General features: G+C 65.7%; 1 protein-coding gene across 3 annotated transcripts in view; it reads left to right on the forward strand.

Moving 5' to 3' along the window:
* RPTOR (regulatory associated protein of MTOR complex 1) overlaps positions 1-13,012 on the forward strand; it is a 136,580-nt gene extending 123,568 nt beyond the window's left edge. For all 3 annotated transcript variants that reach the window (XM_053659819.1, XM_037157754.2, XM_053659820.1), the window contains 10 exons: positions 4,469-4,574; positions 4,733-4,847; positions 5,287-5,411; positions 6,808-6,912; positions 8,641-8,747; positions 9,027-9,154; positions 9,515-9,601; positions 10,307-10,423; positions 10,557-10,686; positions 11,186-13,012. In XM_053659819.1, coding sequence (XP_053515794.1) covers positions 4,469-4,574; positions 4,733-4,847; positions 5,287-5,411; positions 6,808-6,912; positions 8,641-8,747; positions 9,027-9,154; positions 9,515-9,601; positions 10,307-10,423; positions 10,557-10,686; positions 11,186-11,254 — 1,089 coding nt within the window. In that variant the 3' untranslated portion in view covers positions 11,255-13,012. The remainder of the gene's footprint in view (positions 1-4,468; positions 4,575-4,732; positions 4,848-5,286; positions 5,412-6,807; positions 6,913-8,640; positions 8,748-9,026; positions 9,155-9,514; positions 9,602-10,306; positions 10,424-10,556; positions 10,687-11,185) is intronic.
* The last annotated feature ends 3,244 nt before the right edge of the window (positions 13,013-16,256 follow it).

Genomic DNA, 16,256 nt, shown 5'->3' on the forward strand with positions numbered 1-16,256 from the left:
GGTTGCCTCTTGTGTGTCCCCTGCTGGGAACTGGCCTGCAACCTTGGCATGTGCCCCGACTCGGAATCGAACCTTGATCTCTTAGCTAGCAGGCCCATGCTCAATCCACTGAGCTACACCGGCCGAGGCTAGAAACCTTTTATAAACTCGTGTTTTATCTCATTTCTTACCATTTCTTTTCTACTTTTTCAAGGTGGTACTCACAATGTTATTTAATTAATTACCTAATGACGTGTTTGTGCAATAAAACACTGGGGACTTCTTTATTAGCCTGTGCTACATGGAAACTAAACAGAGCTCTCGGCTGGGACCTCTCTCAGCGATGGGACCCCCACCCTGAGCGCTTTGGGGGTGGGGGGAGGCGGAGTGCTGGGCAGAACGAATGGTGCACAGTGTTCCTGTCACGTGGGGCTGGCAGTGGGGGCGGGGGGCACCCCGAAGCATGTGGGGGAGAGAGGTCCCGCTGGGTGTCCTCTGAGGGAGGAAGCCGCCCCCTCCCTCTGCCCTGGGGGCCCCCAGGTGCCCGTGTGCTTTGGGAAGGACGTCGAAGGTGCGCCGTGTGCTTCTGAAAGACGCATTGGAGTTTGTTCCGACTGCGGGAGGAAGAGGCCCTTCCTCGCAGGGGCAGGTTGCCCACCTCACTTTGTGCAGAGGCTGGCTTCCCGGGGTGAGCGGGGACGGGAGCTCCCAGGTCCTGCTGGCGGGCTGGGCACTTCAGTCGCAGGTTTTAAAGTCACAGAATGGTGGCCCTGAGCCCCGCCAGGCCCGCTCAGGGGGAGGTGCAGTGGGCGTGTCCGCAGACGCCCACTCCGGAGGGTCTGTAGTAGCAGGACGCACCGGAGAGAGGCCTCCACTGGGAGGGACTGGCCCGGAGACGGTGCAGCCACACAGCGGCGCCCTGCACGGCCACTCCGGTGCGGGCGCCATCTCCTTGGAGCCTGGTCTGTTGGCACAGCCTGGGCGGTCCCTCCGAGCTGTGGGGGCAGCAGCTCCTGGAAGGTGCGGCTGCGGTTCGGGAGACCAGCTGGCCCGACATGATGGGCTTTGGGGCTCTTTCTGAATCAGTCATGTGCCTGAGCATGTCCCCACCTGAGGAAAAGCCACAGGGTCATCGCAGCTACAGACCAAGGACTGGACAGGGTTCATCAGCCGTTCACAAGAAAGACGCTCAGCCAGCTGGGGACAGATGGACGTGTTCCTCGTACAGGCCGCCCAACAGCCTGCAATTGGCACCCTTCTCGTCGCAACAAGACGGTGGTTTTCTCTGGAATCAGGGAAGCTGAGGCCGGGGGTCTGACCTCTTCATTCCTACACCCCACCCTGCTGGCCGGTGGCCGACGGAGGGCTGCTGGCATGAGTGACCTGCGGCGACCACAGCGCAGGGTCTGGGGCATCACACAGACGACCAGCTGTGTTTCTCTGCGAATTTAAACCCTTCGCAGTAGCACCCCACTCCACCCCACCCCAACCCCCAAAAAAGCCACAAGGTGTAAACCACAAAGCAAGTGCGTGGGAGGCCCGGAGTGGGAAGGCGCTGCGCACCGATGACGTCGGCAACAGCCCCCACCGGCGGGGGTCCCGGCCGTGGTGGGGGACTTGCGGCAGAGTCCTCTCCTGAATCGGTCTGTGGGCTGGCACAGTCTCTCAGTCCATGTCACAGCGGGTCCTCCTCACGGCGACGAGCCTCTTCTAAAACATCAGGGGAACAAAGAAAGTGGGACACGGCGGGAGGACTCACACGGTCTCGTCTCAAGACTCGCCACGGAGCCAAGCGGTCGGGGAGGCGGTGAGCCGTGGTGCGCCTGCTGGTCCGCGGGCCGGGGCGGCGCGGCTCGCTGGTTTTCAGAAGGGCGGCCCTCGGCCCCGCAGGAGCGAAGTCCATGTGAGGCGCAGCCCTAAATTCGAAGCCTTCAGCCACGAAACTTCCAGAAGAAACTCTTCATGGCCCAGGGTCGGGTGATGGTTTCCTTCTTTTTTAAGATTTTTATTTATTTTTAGAGAGAGGGGAAGGAAGGAGAAGGAGAGAAACATCAGTGTGTGGTTGCCTCTCACATGCCCCCCACTGGGGACCTGACCCGCAACCCAGGCATGTGTCCCGACTGGGAATCGAACCGGCGACCCTTTGGTTCCCAGGGTGGCACGGGATCCACTGAGCCGCACCAGCCAGGGCTGTGGTTTCTTAGTAAGATGCGAAGAGCACAAGCCCACAGGGACCCAGTGACGACCTTTCTGAGCAGCACTGTGAAGAACATGGGTGCACGGACCGCAGGTGGACGATGGGTTGTGAAGTGTGCGTCTAAAGTTGGCCGCCGCTGGGGGCGTGCGGCGGCGGAGGAGGTCCCACCGTGACGGCAGCTGCCCCAGGAGCTCAGACGTTGCGGCACAAATGCAAGCGTCACAGACCCTGGAAGCGGTCGGCTGCTCCTCATCCCGAGCCTAACACCCCAACCGGCAGCCCCGCCGCTCTGCCCCCAGCGTCCACCCAGGAACCTGTGGCCGCTCCCAGTGGCTTCCCTCATAATCACCAGGGACCAGGGACCACCCCGGCCTCCTCCACCGGCCAATAGACCGAGGCAGAGCCGCGCGGCGCAGCGTGAGCCGGACTCAGCCGCTCACCAAATGGTCTGCTTGCCCAGCATTCCGGAAATCGGGTGGGTGGGTGACGGTGGGGGCCGCTGCGCTTGGGGGGGAGCTGCCCCCGGTCCCGATGGCATGGCTGTGTGATGAAGCACTTGTCAGAAGTCAGAACTCGGCCCCAAAAGGAGAGGTGTCCTGCGTGTGAACTCCATCTCGGTGACCCCAGGGCGGGGAAGTGCCCTAGGAATGACAGTGCCCACATTTGTGCCCCTCCAGTGTGTGGTTCCGAGAGCTGTGGGCACGGGCCCGCCCTGTCCCTCTGCCCGCCACTCAGCCCGCCAGGTCCCTCCCGTGCCACCGGGGGGTCTCGTCTCGTTGTTCCTCCATGTTGTTGGCTGCCCATCATTCTCCCTCCGACAAGCTCGCGAGTGACTCCAACTGGTGAAGCCCGTGCTCCCTCCCAGCTGCCACCTGCCGGCTGTCCGTGCGTCTCTGGCACCTTCTCTCCTTGTCTTCCTGTTTCCTGTCCTTGTCACTGTTTGGTTGGAGGTGGATTTGTGACTTTCTTTAAGGAAAAAAAAGAGGGAGCATAAATGGCAACCCGGAAATCAGAGGCCTCTGGTCACCTGTGCGCAGACACTGGCATGAGGTTCAGGGTGTGTTCGTTATGTGGTCAAACGTCACGAGGCATCGAGGAGACACAGAATGTTCCGGGCGACACAGACTGCTGTCTGTGTAGAAGCCCTTTCGTGTCTCAGCCTCGGCCACACGGGCATGTGCGTGTGGGCGCCCGAGCCAGCAGAGGAGACCACCCCACACTGGCGGCAGGCAGGTCACGGCACACTCCCGGTCTCGGCCCTCTGCCTGGGGAAGCCGGATGGCTCCTTGCTTGCCTGGTTTCTCCTGTGTTCAGGGACTTCACAGCCCTGTGGGGTCCATTGGGGAGCCAGGGTTGGCCCAGGTCACTGGGCTGTGTGTGACTGAGGAAACATGTCCTTGTTATTCAAACAAGCGATCACACTCGGAATAGATGCGGGACGTCAGTCCCAGCTCATTGCTGGCTAAGTGCTGCTCTCCCTTACACACGTGTTTTGCACACCCATCTGTGGCCCCAGCTTTCGTGCACACACAGACCATGACCAAGAGGGAGCAGAGAGCGGTTTGTGCACACCCCTGTTCCAGGGGAGGCGTGCCCAGGGTCCCCGGGCGGCAGCAGGTGCTGGCGCGGGTTCGCAGGGCTGCAGCTCAGCTCCCCTGACGCTCAGCACAGTGGGTGGCCAGGTTGGGGAGCGTGGCTCCCAGAGGGGCCGGCCTGCCTCCCCACTGCCACGGGCAGCCCTGCCCTGGTCGCTCTCCTCCGTCACTTGTTATCCAATGATGCCCGCTTTCCTGTGGCAAGGCGTCTGAGCAGCGCCCCCTGCCCCCCGATTTGCGTTTTAAGTGCGTGAAGTGTCTATGGGCCTGGCCTGGTCCCTCCTGCAGAAAACGCTCCTGGGCTCCGATCCCGGCCCCTCACTTCCCGGAAGCATCGTGCTCACTGTGAAAGTGGTGCATCCCGTTGCCCTTGTCGGGAGGTGGCCACACATTCAGCTTCCCCGCTGGGTCCTTGGTCTCTGCTCCCGACCATGGAGGCCCAGCACCCTCCCCAGCCCCACCCCATCCCAGGCCTCAGAGCCTCCGACCCAGCAGGAGGGGGGGCGGCTCCCGTGTGCCCAGAAGCTCAGGGACCAGCCCTGCGTCCGTCTCCGCCATGCACCCTGTGCTGGGGCCTTGGCGCACAGGCCGGGCCAGAGCGCCCGGTCCCTTGGCACGTGGGGAGGAAGGGCCTTCCCTGCAGTGGACGACAGCCGTCCCGGGGCCGAGGCCGACACGGTGGGTTTTGTGGCCGCAGATCCCGGAGGAGCACGACACGGAGAGTCAGGTCCGCAAGGAGCGGGAGTGGCGGTTCCTGCGCAACAGCCGGGTCCGGAAGCAGGCTCAGCAGCTCATCCAGAAGGGTGAGGCCCCCCACAGCCCACCCACGGGGGCCAGGCGGCGTGTGTGCGAACACGGAAAGGAGCGGCAGGAGCAGGCCCCCCCGAGGCCCGGGTGTTGGGGGGCTGATCCGTAGTCACACTGACTGTGGAGTGAGGCCCGCGTGCATCTCTCGGCTCAGGCATCACTAGGCTGGACGACCAGATCTTCCTGAACCGGAACCCCGGCGTCCCCTCCGTGGTCAAGTTCCACCCCTTCACTCCCTGCGTGGCTGTTGCCGACAAAGACAGCATCTGGTGAGCTCCGCTGGTGGCAGCTCGGTCTGGGTGAGGGTGTGAGCCCCGCCCCTGCCCCGCCGTCCTGCCATCCCTAACTATTCTCCTTCCCCAGCATCAGCAATAAGGGGGGGCCCTCAGCCACCGTCAGCCTAGCTGCCTCACACCTGCCAGGCTCGGTGCTCAGCCCTTTCTGCCTGTTCACGCCCACCCCCCACGCTCCTCCCGGGCCCCCCCTTCACTGCCTGAGGGTGCGCGCCCCCGCGCCTCTGGTCTGTCCCCCGGAGCGGGGCCCCGGGTCCCTGGCCCTGTGGAATGAGCGGCAGGAGCCCGTGTGCCGGGCCTGGTGCCCCGGCGTCCCTGTTCCTGCACGTCCCGTGTCACCTGTCCTCTGCGAGTCCCTGGTGGTGGCCGTCCCGGGGAATGGGTTTCATGGCCGCTCCTCTCTTGTTGCCCTAAGCTTTTGGGACTGGGAGAAGGGGGAGAAGCTGGACTACTTCCACAACGGGAACCCACGGTACACCCGCATCACCGCCATGGAGTACCTGAACGGCCAGGACTGCTCGCTGCTGCTCACGGCCACAGGTGAGTGGGCAGCGCCCAGGCCAGCACAGAGCCACACGAGTCGCCTGAGGCCCAGGGCCCGTCCTCAGCCACGAGCGAGGGCTGCCGTCGTGAAGTGGCTGGTGTGCTTTGGAGGGGAGGGCCTCTCCCACTCTTAGCTGGGAAAGCGCGGTGACCCGCGCCGGCTGGTTCCGTGTCCGCCTCTGGGACCCAGTGCTTCCCCGGCCAGGCGGGCACCTGCGGCCTCTGTCCCTGCAGCCTCTGCCCCTGCAGCCTCTGTCCCTGCAGGCTTCAGGAAGCCCACAGGGAGGGTAAGGGAGGTGGGCCCCACCACCCCATGGGCCGAGTCTCCAGCCGCCTCTGCAGGTCAGGTTCCCTCTTCCTGGTGATCACCTCCCAACTGCTGTCCTGTCCCGTCCCGTCCTGTTCTGTCCCATCCTCTCCTGTCCCATTCTGTTCCATTCTGTCCTGTCCTGTTCTGTCCTATCCAGCTGTGTCCCAGGCTCCTGAGCCACTAAGACAGTTGAGCTGGTCGCACTGACCATGCGATCTTTCTCTTTTCAAAGTGTTCCTGGCCGCCCAGTGAAGGGCTTGCTGGGGGGGCGGGGGGAGCAGGTCCTGCTGGCAGCCATTGTCCCAGATGAGGCCAGGCTGCTCCCCAAAGCCAGTCCCATCGGCTGTGGGCGTCACAATGAAGAGGGCAATGCGGGAGGCCAGCCCGGCTCACAGAGGCTTGGGACAGGTCGCCCGGCACCTCTGGGCACCAAGGACAGGGGAGGGGTGACCCAGGTGCAGCGGGCCCAGGAGAGGAACCGAGGGTCCTTCCCGAGTGGCCCAGGGGAGAGGCCACACTCGAACCCCAAAGCAGGGCATGCTCACTGTCCCCGAGCTCAGGGAGCGTCTCAGGCATTTCCCAGGCGACTTTGTCCTCCTGCAGTGGGAGGTGGGGCTGGGCGGCCGGTCACCCCGCAGAAGACAGGCTAAAGGGCCACCGTGGGGCCAGGGCCCAGGCCGGGTGAGGGGCTAGTGAGGCTGGGCCCAGGTTCCCAGTGGGCGCGACACCAGGAGGAGGAACGGCCACATGGGGCACCCACCTCACTGCTGTCTGCCAGGGCACACGGGGCCACACGTCCACACTGGGCGAGTTTCCGGAACAAGAGCAGTGGCCTGTCTCCAGAGGAGGCTCCTGGCTTCGGGGGTGCACAGACGGGAGGGAGGGACGGGCCAGGGCTCTGCGCCTTGGTGGGACTGGCTCTTTCCCTCCCGAGCTGTCCCTGGGGCAGGAGCAGGGGGAGAGGCTGAGGGCGGCGCCTCCACTGCTGCACGGCCGAGTGGGGGCCTCCCGGATGACGTGGCCATCCCACGTCAGCGCTGGGAGCCGGGCCTGCGCTCTGGTCACCTCCCCTTCTCCCCCCAGATGACGGCGCCATCCGGGTCTGGAAGAATTTCGCCGATTTGGAAAAGAATCCAGAAATGGTGACCGCATGGCAGGGCCTCTCGGACATGCTGCCGACAACCCGAGGTGCGTCCACCCCGGTGGCCAAAGGAGGTCCCAGCGACGCTGGGAGGGGTTCTGGGGGGCGGGGGGGCCTGCGGTTCCTCATCACCTCGGGTAACAGCTCCTGCAGGCCGTCGAGTTCACGGCGGTTCTGGAAGCGTGACCCAGCCGGCACCCCCGGAAAGCACCGCTCCCTGGGTGGCGGGCCGCATGGGGTGACACCTGGCCGGCCCCGACCTGTCTTGGTGCGTCCCCAGCGGCGTGCACCTGTGCCCAGCCCTCATCCCTGGCTCGGAGGCAGAGTTGCTGGGAGAAGCCTTGTTGCCGGCCGGGCCAGAGACCTGCGTTCTGTGCTGTCTGTGCCCAAACGGATGCCCTTTGTGGGGCAAGTGCCCAGGGGTCGCCGACTGTGTGCTCGCGTCTGGGCACTGGAAGCCGTTTGCACGCACCTGGCCGGCCCCAGGCCCGTGGTGTGGTGGTAGAACCGAGCCGGGGGTGTGGGGGTGGCTGCCCTCACAGGTGACAGACGCCAGTCCTGCCTGCCGTCCTGGGCCCGGGCAGGAGTCTCGGGGGCCCCTGGTCCCGCTTCCGGGCTCCCTGTCCCCACGGACGTCAGGATCAGGCTGCCCTGGTGCCGATGGAGCAGGGGCACTTCTCTGTCCTTCCTGCCCACTGGGGCGTCCACACCTTCGTCCACCCCCCGCACGGCCTTGCCGGGCCGTGACTTGGCAGGACCCGAGCCAGTGGCTCCGTGCCAGAAGGCCCAGGAGCAAGGTTGGGGCAGGCCCTGCCTCCTCCTTGCAGAGGGAGGCTGAGGGAGGCTTCGGGGAGGCCCGTGCCCAGTGCCCCACAGGCCTGGCCCTGAGGGAGCACTCGCTCCTCCCCACCCCGCTTCCTGACACTTCGGGCCACTGCCACGTGTCCTGCCCCTCGTGCAGGTGACACAGGGAAGTCCAGGTGACATCCTGTGCTCCTGAGGAGTCTCTGGATCAGCCATGGGGCTTGGAGGCACTGGCAGGGTCCCCACGAGAGCCCGACTCACAGGGCATCCGTGTCCGTCCCCGGGAGGCAGTGCAGGCCACCGTCCCTTAGGGCCATGCTCACACCTGCGCCCGAAGGGGAGGAGCTGGTGAGTCCAGAACCATGGCTCCCAGGGCATTTGAGCTTGGCGGTGATAGGACCTCAGGGGCCAGCCCCCAACGATGGGGTCCAGGGAGGTCATTCTGGACTGGCCGCTGACCCAGAGGGCTGAGCACAGACGGCACAGACCTGAGACTCCGGAACCCGTCGGTCACTGGGCTCCACCTTCTGGTTTCTCGCCCTGCTCCGCGCAGCCACAGCTGAAGGAGGGCGCTCCCTCAGCGGCCAGGCGTGGGGTCAGGGCACGTGCGTGGGGCCTGTGTGCTGGCGGATGTGGTTTGCCAGGCAGGGCTGAGGCCTCAGCACTTAAAGTTCTGGACGCGACCGCCGCAGAGCCGGGGCTCCTGGGTCAGACCCGTCGGCTGCCACACCCAGAGTAGAGCAGGGAGGTGCCTCTGCTGGGGCGCCCGGAGCAGCCTGCCTGCTCCCCAAACACCAGGGCACCGAGCTGCCCCTGCCGGAGGGCCAGGAGGCCAGTGAGGGCGAGGGGGGGGCGCTGCCCCTCCGGTGGATGCCGGGTCCAGCAGGAATCTGGAGATCCACCGGTGGGCCGGCGGAGCGTCTGCCGTAACAGGCTCCCGCGGTAACACTGGTGCCGGCCCCTCTGCGCAGGAGCCGGGATGGTGGTGGACTGGGAACAGGAGACCGGCCTCCTCGTGAGCTCAGGGGACGTGCGCGTCATCCGCATCTGGGACACGGACCGTGAGGCAAAGGTGCAGGTAACCTCCCGGCACCGCTGCCGGTACTGTCCTCAGAAAACCGGGACCGAGGGTTTTCCCGGGGACCCAGACGAGAGGGGCCTTGGTGCTGGGAGCCTTGTGGTCAACCCCGGAGGCTCTCGAGACCTCCCGCCTTGAGGGCTAGGCGTGTGGGGGCCTCCCAGACCCCCCCCAAGTACACACACAGTGGGACACGAGTCACGCCGTGACCTGCCCGGCAGTGTCATTAAGCCTGGGGCTCAGCACCCGGGGCCTCAGGGAGTCTCTGCTCCTCCCTAGGACATCCCCACGGGAGCCGACAGCTGCGTGACCAGCCTGTCCTGCGACTCCCACCGGTCCCTCATTGTCGCCGGCCTTGGCGATGGCTCCGTCCGCGTCTACGACAGAAGGATGGCCCTTGGTGAATGGTAATCTGGCCGAGCCTTCCCTCTGGGCACCCCCTGGACGCCAGGGGCCATGTTTTAGCCACACTGAGACCCCTCTTCCCGTGAGCCATGGACCGGCCATCCAGGGCCAGGGGCTGGCCAGGCACCGCCTCTCCGAGCTTGGTTTCCCGGGGGGCGGCCGCCCGAGAAGGAGACGGGGCCAGGGAGCCACGTGTGGGCACTGGGCGGGGCGGGCGCTGCAGGGCAGGTGTCCACACTCTGGGGAGCTGGTGTTCCCCTGCTGGTCACTCACCCGAGGCCGCACGGCTGGTTGCAACGGCAGCCCCGCCCCAGAGCCGTGGTTGTCCCTCGCTGGGCTCTGACCGCGCACCTCGCCCGCAGCCGCGTCATGACCTACCGGGAGCACTCGGCCTGGGTGGTGAAGGCCCGTCTGCAGAGGCGCCCCGAGGGCCACATCGTGAGCGTGAGGTGAGGAGCCAGGGCACTGCCGGGGCGTCTGCGGGAAACGTCGTTTTCCCTCTGGTTGAGACGCACGCTGGGTGTTTGGCTGCGGGGGCAGGGGCGGCATTCGGGGCGGTGATTGACTTTTGCTCTGGGACTGGCCAGAGAAGGCAGGACACACCATCGTCCCGCCCTCTGGGCAGCCTTGCCAGGTGCTGGGGGGCCGGCTCGGCGGGGGCTGGGGAGCGGGCGCATGGCGGCAGGGGTTGCCCGCCCGTAAACCCATTTCTGCAGCTGGTAAGTCCTGTGCTGAGAGCAGCAGGTATTCATTCGTTTGCCCGTTAAAGGGACAGCAAAACATTATTTGTTGTCAGGGCCACCGTGTCTTCCAGCAGCTGCTCCCTCCCTCTCCCGTTTGTGATACAAAAACAGAGTGTGGCTCTCGGAGCTATGGGTGCGGGGCCCCGGGCTGCAGGGAGGTGGCCCCAGGGGTGTGTGCGGTCTCCCCGCCCCACCTCCGTCCCCGCCGCACAGAGTCTGATCTCGGGACAGGAAGTGAGACAAGCGAGTCTTGTCTCTCCACTTCGTCACTGCGCCCGTGCTGGTCCCCGGAGGTCCCCGCAGCTGGGGTCAGTGGGTGGGCACTCTCAGGGTCTGGGCGGCCCCCACGTGCCTCCCCCACCCCGGGGGCTGGCGTGCCCGGCCGCACGTCACCGTGACCCCTCTTGGCAGTGTGAATGGGGACGTGCGCTTCTTTGACCCTCGGATGCCGGAGTCCGTGAGCACCATGCAAATCGTGAAGGGCCTCACGGCCCTCGACATCCACCCCCAGGCCAACCTGATCGCCTGGTAGGTGCCCACCCCACTCGGGGGCTGGCTCACAGGCCCTCACGGGAAGCCTCGCCCTCCTGCCCCTGGGCCCCCCGCCCCCCGGGGAGAAGGGTGCTGACGGCCCTTTCGCCGGCCCACCTGCCCTCCGCAGTGGCTCCGTGAACCAGTTCACAGCTGTCTACAGCGGGAGCGGGGAGCTCATCAACAGCATCAAGTACTACGACGGCTTCATGGGCCAGCGCGTCGGTGCCATCAGCTGCCTGGCCTTCCACCCGTACTGGGTCTGTGTCCCCACGCCCAGGAGGGGCCGGGGAGCCTCGGGGGCCCGGGGCCAGCGCGGCGGGCGGGCAGGCGGGCTGCAGAAGGGCTGCCCCATGACTCACCTGCTGTGAGCCTCTGCCCTCCTGTGTCCAGGCCGCGGCCTGAGCCACCCTCACCCCCAAGGCAGCACTGACTGCCCTGCCACTCAGGGAAGAGTGGCTTCGGAGTGCGAGAACCTCCTAGTGAGCAGGCTCCTAGGGGACTGCACACGCACGGCAGGACGCCCGTCCTTGGCCACAGGTGGTCCAGGTGGCTGCAGGCTGTTGCAATTTCAGTCAGGGCCCCGCCCACCTGCTTTTGAGCTGCTTGGACCACCCCCCCAGGAGCCCGGCGCGCGGCTCTGCCGGAGTGTGCGGTGCAGCTGTGCCAGAGCCGCCGCTGGGGTGGAGGGGCAGGAAGCAGTGGGAGGCTCAGGCCCCTCCCTGCGGCTCACGGCCCCCCTCCACCCCCCCTCCGCAGCCGCACCTGGCCGTGGGCAGCAACGACTACTGCATGTCCGTGTACTCCGTGGAGAAGCGCGTCAGGTAGCCTCGCCCGCCCGCATGCACGCATGGCCCCGCGGCTGCCCGGGCGCTCCGGTCCTGACTGGCTGCTGAGGGCTCCCGGAGGCCAGGCTGTCCATCTGTCTGTCTTCGCTGCTGTGCTCCGGAGCCCTGAGGCACGGTGGCTGCTTCTCTGCTGGGCCACAGCTTCCAGGCCAAGGACACAGTCACCCTCGCCCACTCCTTCCTGTCCTGCTTTTCTTCTGAGAGTTTTAACGGGGAATCAAACTCATTTTCTTTTCCGAGCAATCCAAGCAGGAGCCCCACAGAGGCCCACGAGGACGCCGGTCTCCAGGGCTCGGCACCCGCGGGCCCCGGGGCCACCACTGCCTGGCCGAAGGCCTGCACGGGGCCCAGCCCCAGCCTGGCCGCACCCTCCTGCTTCTGCGCCCACAGGGACAGTTCCAAGCAGGTGGGACAGGCTGGGGGTCCAAGACGGGAACAGGACATGGAGGAGCTGGCGACCGGCCCTCCCGCCCATGCACCGGGGCTCACTGCAGCCCCCCCACCCCGGCCACCCTGCAGTCACCCTCCTGGAACAGCCTTGGATCCGAGCCTGGGCTCTGTGACCACAGCCCCCTCAGCAGGAGGGGCCTGTGGCCTGGGACACGCAAGACCAGTCCTGGAGTCCCCACCACTGCCCAGGTCCGTGACCTTCCTGCCTGTGCTTGCACACGCACCACACCCACACACACTTGCACACGGGAGACGGAGCAGGAGCCCTGAGAGCGTCATGACGAGGTGACACCCAGGCGCCAATGCCGTCCCCACCTGGCGCAGCAGCAGCACAGAGGAGCTCCTCGCTGATCACGTCAGCGCACGTCTGTGTGGGTGCACAGGTGTGTGTGCGGGTGCGCGGGCGGGTGCGCGGGCGCGTGTCTGTGGGTGCCCATCAGGGAGCCGAGGCCACAGCTGAGCCCAGGATCGGCCTTGGAGAACATGCTGAGCGAGCCCAAACACTCGGAGAACAAAACCTGCACCGTGACGTCCGAACAGTGCTTACCCCCCTTTCCTTGGGAAACCGGGACACTCAGAGGAGTGAGGTGGCTTTGCTGACTCTGCCTGTAGGAGCCCAGCAGCCATGCAAACCTGACAGAGTGGTGGCGAGAGTTTCCGACCCCTCGCACTGCAGACGAGGTTCTGCCGCAGCCGAGGGTGCGGTGGGCGGATGGAGCCCCGCAGCCTGGGTGCGGCGGGCGGGGGCAGGGGGCGGCCCTGCTGCCTGTGGGCCCTGCGTGCCCCCAGCAGGAGAAGGTTCTGGGACAAAAATCCCACTCCAGCCTGTGACCTTCCACTGTGTCCTGGGTGAGATGGCCGCACGGGGTCAGGAAGGCCACGGAAAGTTCCACTCCTCCCCACACAGCACCCACCAGCTCAGCAAGGCGCTCCAGCCAGTGACCCCGGAACCTCCTGGAAGCTGAGCCCCCCCCAAACGCTGAGAGCGTCTGACTTGTGGGGCGGTCCCACTCCAGATTCCCGGCTCACGGGGGATTCTGTTTGTTTTGAGACAAAACCATGACCTGTCCCAGTGAGGCCACTGCCCCCTTGGTGTGGCCGCGGCCACCATGCGGGGCGGCCCGACGCGAAAACCCAATCATGAAATTGACCCAGGCTCAAGAGTCTGACCGGAAGGTGCGTTCGTCCCTATTTATTTGCCAGAACGACAAGCGTGGCGTTGTTCCGCGGACGCCAGGGCGCCGACAATAAACTGCCAACAAACCCGAGCGCAGAGGTGGTGGCGGGCTGGTCTTCGCGAAAATGGTCCATCCTCCGCCGCACGGGCCGCTCCACCCACAGTCGCCTCCACCCCACACAGCGGCCTGGAGGGCAGCCGGCTGTCACTCGCTGGGGACAGGCACCTGTCCTCAGGCAGTACCCAACTCTGCGGCTCAGACACACATCCCAGGAAAGGCCCCCGGGCTGGGATCAAACCTGCTGGGTCCAGGGGCCGCCCCGCCCCGTGTCTGTGAGCCCGGGCTCCTGAGCCGATCCCTGGGTTTTGTGAGTGACACGACCTTCTCATCACACAGTTAGACATAAGCCTCGCTGGGCCGGGGCTGAGGGGCCAGGGCCACCTTCCATCCACCCAGAAGCCCGCCCCTTCCTGCAGCTCCGGGACTTCTCACCCCAGCCTAGGCAGGTCCCTGTGCCATTTCTGCAGTAGGTGGGACCCCCCCCCCCCGCCAAGAAGCTCTGTGGGGGGTCCTGCCAGGCACATGTGAGACCAGGAGTCCCAGTCATTTCATACCTTGGGGCTGTGAGTTCCTGGAGACAGCTTGGGGACAGGCTCTTGTCACACCCCTTCGACAGGAAATGGGGACTCGGGCATCCTGATCCCTAGGGGCTGGTTAGCACCCCCAGGAAATGGCTGTGCCCATCAGCCCCCAGGGGACAGTGGGAAGGGGACCTGGGAGCGAGCAAAGGCGGGAAAGCACTCCAGAGACATCGGACAGGGTCCTCAGGGTGGACAGGAGTTGTCCTGGCTGACAAGGGGCAGCCAGCGGCAGGGCATGTGGGGACCGGAGAGAGGCCGGGTGGGCTGTGACCAGGGGCACTGGGGAGGGCGGGCCGTCCTGGGGCCTCAGACACACGGTCCTTGCACTTGGTGTGGGATGGGGCATCGGGTCACGGCCCACCCTCCTGAGCCGCCTGGGCAGTGGCTGCGCCTTGGTGGCCAGTGGCATGGGAGGCCCCTCGTGACGCTCGGATCCTGCAGGTGGCTGGCCCGGAGGGTCAGGACGGGGCTGTGGGAGAGCCCAGGTTCCTGTCCCTTGTCAGTGCCTGAGGGGGACACGGCAGAGACGTAGTCCGGAGCTACCAGGCGCCCAGGCCCAGGCACGTCTCCGTCGACTCCTTTGGGGCAGCCCAGGCCCCTGTGCCGCCGTGGACACCAGGCCCTTGGATCCCAGGGTCGAAGCTGGCAGCCCTGGGGGAGCCCTGCCACCAGCAGCCAGGGTCAGTGTGGGAGAGGGTCCCAGGGCCCCTGGGACAGCTAAGCCCCTTCCAAGGGCAGTTTGGGGTGGGTCATTAGTGTGTGCGGTCAGCACAGCCCCGAGGGTCAGGAATCAGACTGCTTGCCCGTGGCTCTGGCTCAGGGTCTCCCGCCAGCTCACCACCAAGCTCTGGGCCAAGGGAGAGGCCCTGTGTCTGCCATGACCCCGTCTCAGTGGAGCCAGGCGCCCGCCAGCCCTCTTCCTCGGCCACGCAGACCCACACTGGCAGTGCGGGAGGGCACGGCCCGCCCGACAGCCTCCCGGCACTCGACCTGCCCTGTCCCCTGTCCCCTGTCCCCAGCAGCAAGCCTCGGCCCGCCTGCTGCCTGCCCGGTTCAGGTCTCCATCATTGCCTGGGCCACCACAGCTCAGTGGGTCCTTCCCAGCCATTCTCCCCAAGATCAGGGCTTCCAATCCCAGCTCGGGTGGGTGACAGACTCCTCTGTGCCTCGGTTTCCCCCCATGACCCCCTCACAGGCTGTTGTGAGGACCAAGGAGTGGTGCGGACTCACACGAGTCTGCCGTGACCATGTCTGACCCCCACATCCACCCAGCCGCTGGTCCTGGACGTCCCTCATCCACAGCGCCTGCCGCCCTCCCCACCCCTCCACCCACCCTCCCCAGGACCCTGCACGCCCCCTCGGCCTCCAAGTCCTTTTCCCCCATGACCCCACTCCCCAGGGGCAGTGGCCAAAGCCACCTCTACAGATCAAGGTTAGACCAGCCCCTCTCTGGTTAGGCCCAGCAGCCTCCCAGGTCCCCCCTCTGCCTGGGGTGCTTCTGAGATTAGACGCCACCTCAAGGAAGCCTGTCCTGACTGCTGACCCACCGTCCTTCCACCCAGCACACCAGCAGGTCACCCTGTGCCCCTGCCACGTGCAAGCCCATGGCCGCAGGGGCTCTGGCCCCCAGGGCAGGGCCGTGGACAGATGGACAGGTGGATGAGCAGATGGACAGACGATGACTTTTCCTGGCTAAGGCAGATTCAAGGCAGACCCCCTGCCTGTATCCAGGCCCTACCCCCACGCCGCCTGGTCTCAGACCCACCTTCCTGCGAGGACCCCAGGAGTCCTTGCCTGCTGGTGTCCTGGGGTGCTCGGCCTCCAGCCTGCCCTGCAGCGCCACCACGTGGCCATTTTAGGGATTGCCACTGCCCACCCGCAGCCCAGCCCAATGTCCTGGCTCCCAGGAAGGAGGTGGACCCCACCTCTCCCAGGTCCCTTGTCCCTTGTGCTCTCAAGACCCCAAAAGATGTGTCTCAACATTTAACCCTCTGCAGCCCAGCACCTCCACTCGGCTGGGCCCCCAAGATTCACAGACAGGCCGAGCCTCCCCTACAAATTATGTGAAGTGTGGATCTTATTGTGTTGGGGGTTGAAGTGGGATCGCCCCCAAACTCCTGTGGGAGTCCTAACCCTCAGCACCTCCGAATGTGACCCCCTTTGGACAGAGGGTCTTTACAGAGCTCACTGGGAGAAAATGAGGACATATGGGGGGGGGGGCCCAGTCCAATACGGCCATCCTCATCAGAAGAGGACACACGGACAGACATGCACCCAGGGAGACAGCCCGTGAAGACGGAGGCAGACATGGGGTGAAGCTTCCACAAGCTGAGGGGCCCCACAGATCGCCAGCAAACCCCGGCAGCCAGAGAGGGGCCTGGGACAGCTCAGGAGGGTGGCCCTGCCCACACCTCGGTCTTGGGCTGGCAGCCTGCAGACGGAGACAGAGAGGTGTTTAAGCTGCCCGGCCTGTGGTCACCTGTCATGGCCGCCCAAGAACAATGCCGTCTGTGGAAAACAGGACGGCGCTCCGGGTGCGCTGTGCAGAAACACTCTCCTGCAGGGGCCTGGGAGGGTTGACCGCGAGCCAGCTGCTGGGGACCAAGAACCAGGCGCGGAGCCAGGTGTGGACACGGCCTCAGGCCACCGGTTTTGAGGTGTGCTGGGAAGACCACACTTGTAAACGACCAGCCAGGGTTCAAATTCTCAGTTC

The sequence above is a fragment of the Artibeus jamaicensis genome, unplaced genomic scaffold (genome assembly GCF_021234435.1).
Source record: "Artibeus jamaicensis isolate MK-2021 breed Jamaican fruit bat unplaced genomic scaffold, CSHL_Jam_final contig_2259, whole genome shotgun sequence".
Taxonomy (NCBI): Eukaryota; Metazoa; Chordata; class Mammalia; order Chiroptera; family Phyllostomidae; genus Artibeus; species Artibeus jamaicensis.